Genomic DNA, 5,008 nt, shown 5'->3' on the forward strand with positions numbered 1-5,008 from the left:
ATGACATATATAGGTTAGCAAAATTCTTAAGATATTTTAACACAATATTTAATAGATAAGTTTTTTATGTGGAGAGAAATATAATTTTTTAATAGAGACACATATATATTTATCATATATTTTCGTACATTTTTTTAAAATGTTAATGGGAGCACTTGCCCCCATAATTTATATAGTACATCCGTCCCTATATATATAAGTCAAGTATCAAAATTAATTATTAATATAAAATATATGTTAAAATATAAAATTAATGGTGCAAACCATGACAAGCAGCGCTCATTGTCAAAGTTTTGGACAAAATAGTGGACTTGGGATACATGGAGCAAAGACTCAAAAGAGATTAGGTGAAAAAAGATAATGTTAATGTTATTGATATAGATCATGACTATTTCTTAGTTGATTTTTTGTGTGGAAGAAGCTAAAGGTTAAACTGGTAGAATTTAATGCATTTGAGATACAGAAAAATGAAAGGTAGATATTCTTCTTCATAATACTTAGGGGTTAAGTACTGTTTTCGTCCCTAAGGTCTGGGGTGAAAATCAGATTCGTCTCCGACCTTTTTTGTTATTAAAATCATCATCAACGTTATAAAACGTTATAAAATCGTCCTTTACTACTTCAATTTTATTATCTTGACCAAATTACCCTTTATAATTAATAAAAATAATATTAAAAACAAAAACAAAAACAAAAAACCCTCCCCCCACTCCGTCCCCATCCCCGTCCCTGTTGTTTCTTCCCTTCCCATCCCCTTCCTTCTGCTCTTTTCGGACTCCCTCCTCCTCCCCCTCCCCCACACAAAAAACTCCAATTCTTCTTCTCTCCTTCAGCAACAGCAACAACTAAATCTAGCAACAACAATTCTTCTTCTCTTCTTCACCAGCAACAACAAATCCAGCAAATTCAACAATAACAAATTCAGCAGTAACAACCACAAAATAAATCACTAAAAAATTTAAATTTGACAACAGTTCAACAATCATCAATTGCACTTCAAATCTAAAATCAGCAACCACAGAAATTAAAAAGAATTAAAAAAATGATGTTTATGTTCTTAAATCTTAGCATGTCGAACACCGAAGCCGAGCACCGCAAAGAGGAGGAGGCTCCCGCCGGCGAGGACGAGGACACCGGAGCTCAGGTAGCTCTAATCGTCAAATTCGAAGAGGTCACCGTCTCCACTGGCGAAGAAAACGAACATGCTATTCTCGATCTTAAATCCAAGCTATATCGATTCAATAAGGACGGGAATCAATGGAAGGAGCAAGGTGCTGGAACAGTGAAGTTCCTGAAGCACAAGGAAACTGGAAAGGTTTGCCTTCTCACGAGGCAATCTAAGACGCTCAAGATCTGCGCCAATCATTTGATTCTACCTTCGATGAGTGTGCAGGAGCACTTCGGGAACGAAAAATCATGTGTTTGGCATGCTAGAGACTTCGCCGATGGTGAATTGAAAGATGAGCTTTTCTGCATTCGGTGCATTTTGCTGTCGACGGAGACGACGATGTGGGACTGGGCGGCGAAGTTGTGGACCTCGTCGGGGAGAAGAAGGTAGAGAAGGAGGCAGGAGCTGAGATGGTACGGTGGCGGAAAGAGAGAGAAGAAGAATTGGGGTTGTGGTTGGGATGGGGGGTTCCGAAGAAAGAGGTAGGAGGAAGGATAAGAAGAAGGGGATGAGAGGGATGAGAGGGAAGAAACTGAAGAGATGCAGGGTTTGGGTTCGGGAGGGGGGGAGGGGGTTGTTTTGTTTTTTTTAATATTATTTTTATTAATTATAAAGGGTAATTTAGTCAAAATAATAAAATTGAAATAGTAAAGGATGATTTTATAACGTTTTGTAACGTTGAGGATGATTTTAATAACAAAAAAAGGTCAGGGACAAATTTGATTGTCGCCCCAGACCTTAGGGATGAAAACAGTACTTAACCCTAATACTTAGTGTGTGCATATGAGGGTTGAGGGGAGTGAGTCTAGGCCATGGCTCCTCACTGTCATTTATGGAAAGCCTTACAAAATTGCCAGACAAAATCTTTGGGGTACTATTAGAGAAATAAAAAATGGTATCAACCTTTTCTAGTGTTTATTTGGAGATTTTAATATTTTTTTACATGATTTTAAAAGGAAAGGTCGTGCTGGTTCTTAAAACAGAGGCGCTTGTTTTAAATTTCAATCTTGTATTGCTAACTGTGATCTTATTGATTTGGGGTACAGTGGATGGGGGTTTACTTGAAAGAAAGGAAATTTGGTTGAACATTTAGATAGGGGGCTCAGCAATCTTGAGTGGCAGGTTGCTTTTTCGAAAGCTAAGATCAAGTACCTCCTCGTCCTCAAATATGATCATGCTCCCTTTTGCCTTCAACTTTCTCCCTCAATCCCTCCCAACTTGAGGAGTAGACATTTTCAGTTTAATGCAGCATGGCTCAGTCATCCTGATCTTGATAATTTGGTAAGTAGTAGCTAGAAACTGTTAGATTGTTGGAATGATTGTATTGATGATTTTCAAAAATCGCTTAAAGTGTGGAACTCCAACGTTTTTGGAAACATTAATAAAAAAAAGTCCAAAATCCTCAGAAGATTGCAAGGTATTGCTAATCGCCTCAATAGAGGAAACAACAACTTTTTATATGAACTTCAAGATAGTTTGTGGCGTGAATATGAGGATATTTTAGCTCAAGAAGAGTTATTGTGCTTCCAGAAATCTAGATGTAAATGGATAGAATTCGGACACCGTAATATAAAATTCTTTCATGGGACTACAATGGCTAGAAGAAAGAGAAATAGGATTGATGCTCTTCAAGATGATAATGGAGTGTGGGTTAATGATGATTCTGCTCTTGAGAATAAGACTACTACCTTTTATACCACTTTATACATGGATGATCTTTCTGATATCCCTTAAGTTTTGAGGCGGGCCTTCCCTACCTTAAGTAATGAGGATTTAAATTTGATTGGTAGCATTGTGTCAGAATGAGAGATAAAAGATTCCATTTTTAGTATGAAGAGTATCAAGGGTCCAGGAAGAGATGGTATACAGGCGGTCTTTTATCAGAATAAATATGACAGACTTTGGATGGATCTTTGTAGGTTTGTCACGGGTGTCTTCAATAACCCTCATGAGCTGGGTGGTATTAATGAGACGCTCATCACACTGATTCCAAAAGTTGAACCCATCACCAGTTTAAAGCAAATGAGGCATATAAGCTAAGCTTCTGTAATATTTCTTACAAATTTGTGACAAAGATTCTTGCAAGGAGTCTTAGAAAGGTTATGGAAAAGTTGGTTAAGGCGATACAAAGTAGTTTTGTTCCGGGAAGGCATAGCACTGATAGCATTATTATCACACAAGAGGTTATTCATTCTATAAGAAACTTGAAAGGAAAGAAAAGGATGGATGGCAATCAAAATTGACCTCGAAAAAGCTTATGATAGGCTAAAGTGGAGTTTTATCCAAGACACTCTTTGTGATATTGGGTTACCAACTCACATTATTAACTTAATATATTCCTGCATTTCTTCCGCTAGAATGAGAGTGCTTTGGAATGGTGAAGAGTTCGGTGAATTCAAGCCTTCAAGGAGTATTCGTTAAGGGGATTCATTGTCTCCGTATTTATTCATTTTGTGCATGGAAAGGTTGATTCACCTCATCACTGAAGCGGTTAATCTTGGTTATTGAAAACCTATTCACCTTAATAGAGGTGGGCCTAAGATGCCTTCTGTATTAGCTCTGGTCAGAAAGTTAATCAAGAAAAGACTCATCTCATCTTTTCAAGTAATGTAGGCCATCGAGTTAGAGAAGACTCATATCGTCTTTTGTTGCATTTCAGAGTGACTAATTAGACTTACCAAGAAATTTTAAGCAAGTTGAATGTGATACTCAGTAATTGGAAGGAGACCTCTTTCTCCCTTGTTGAAAGGATTACTCTAGTAAGATTTGTTATTTCCTATCTATTTTACCTAGTTATGCTATGCAAATTGCTTTTATTTCGGGTATTTACTTGTAATGAGATTAATGCTAAATGCAGGAATTTTTATGGGGAGACTTGGATCAATAGAAAAAAATCCATCTCATTAGTTGAAAAAAAATTAATAAACCCAAAAGCAGAGGTGGGTTGGGAGTTAGACATGACAAAGACCTGAATCATGCTTTTATGATGAAGGTTGGTTGGGTTTGATGGAGAAAAAAGATTATCTTAAAGCTTTAGTCTTGCATTCCAAATACAAATGTGGTGATGATGTGCTACCCAATATAAGGAAGAAAAGCAACGATTCTAATCTTTGGAAGGGAGTCAATGCTGCTTGGAATGATGTTCAAAAAAACAGTATATGGCGTATAAAAAATGGGAATCAGATCAAGTTTTGGGAGCATCAATGGGTACCAAATATCGGGAGACTGGATTAGCATAACTTGCAGGTAACTAATCTTAGTGATTCGAATACATCTTTAAATGATTTTCTCTCTGTTTCAGGCATCTGGAACGAAAAGAAGCTTCGAGAATCTCTACCGAATGAGGTGGACAGAAGAATCATGGCCTTGGCTCCACCATCTCCATGGAAGAACAATGAAGATAGTAGTGTTGCTTGGGCTCGAACTACTGATAGTTCCTTCACTGTTAAGACCGCATACCAATCCATCCTTGATGATCATAAGCCTCCTGACAAGATTTTCAAACTCATTTGGAATTGGCATGGACCGGTATGCATTCGTTCTTTCTTGTAGCTCATGGCTAATGAAGCTGTTCTTACCAATGTCAACTGTGTCCGAAGACATATGACAGATAATCCGAGATGCATTCATGAAGAAGAGATTGTTCTCCACATGGCTCGAGATTGTCCCTTTGCTAAGCAGACCCGGAAGTTAGTTTTTCAACAAGAGATCCCACAAGATTTCTTCTTTACAAATTTTAAGAAGTGGCTTAATGCAAACTTGTGCTACAAAAAATGATTGGGTTATGTGTTTTAACACAATTTAATAGATAATTTTTTTAATATGGAGACAAATATAATT

At 37.2% G+C, this 5,008-nt stretch overlaps 1 protein-coding gene across 1 annotated transcript; it reads left to right on the plus strand.

The window, feature by feature from the left end:
- LOC107632536 (ran-binding protein 1 homolog a-like) lies at positions 1,019–1,662 on the plus strand. Its single transcript, XM_021117522.1, has one exon. The coding sequence runs from the start codon at positions 1,043–1,045 to the stop codon at positions 1,556–1,558; it is 516 nt and encodes a 171-aa protein (XP_020973181.1). The 5' UTR covers positions 1,019–1,042; the 3' UTR covers positions 1,559–1,662.

Source organism: Arachis ipaensis, chromosome B03, assembly GCF_000816755.2.
Source record: "Arachis ipaensis cultivar K30076 chromosome B03, Araip1.1, whole genome shotgun sequence".
In the NCBI taxonomy this organism is placed as follows: Eukaryota; Viridiplantae; Streptophyta; class Magnoliopsida; order Fabales; family Fabaceae; genus Arachis; species Arachis ipaensis.

Bases quoted from the DNA above. Each gene is read 5' to 3' on its own strand.
- LOC107632536 (XM_021117522.1), top strand. From the start codon at position 1,043: ATGATGTTTATGTTCTTAAATCTTAGCATGTCGAACACCGAAGCCGAG.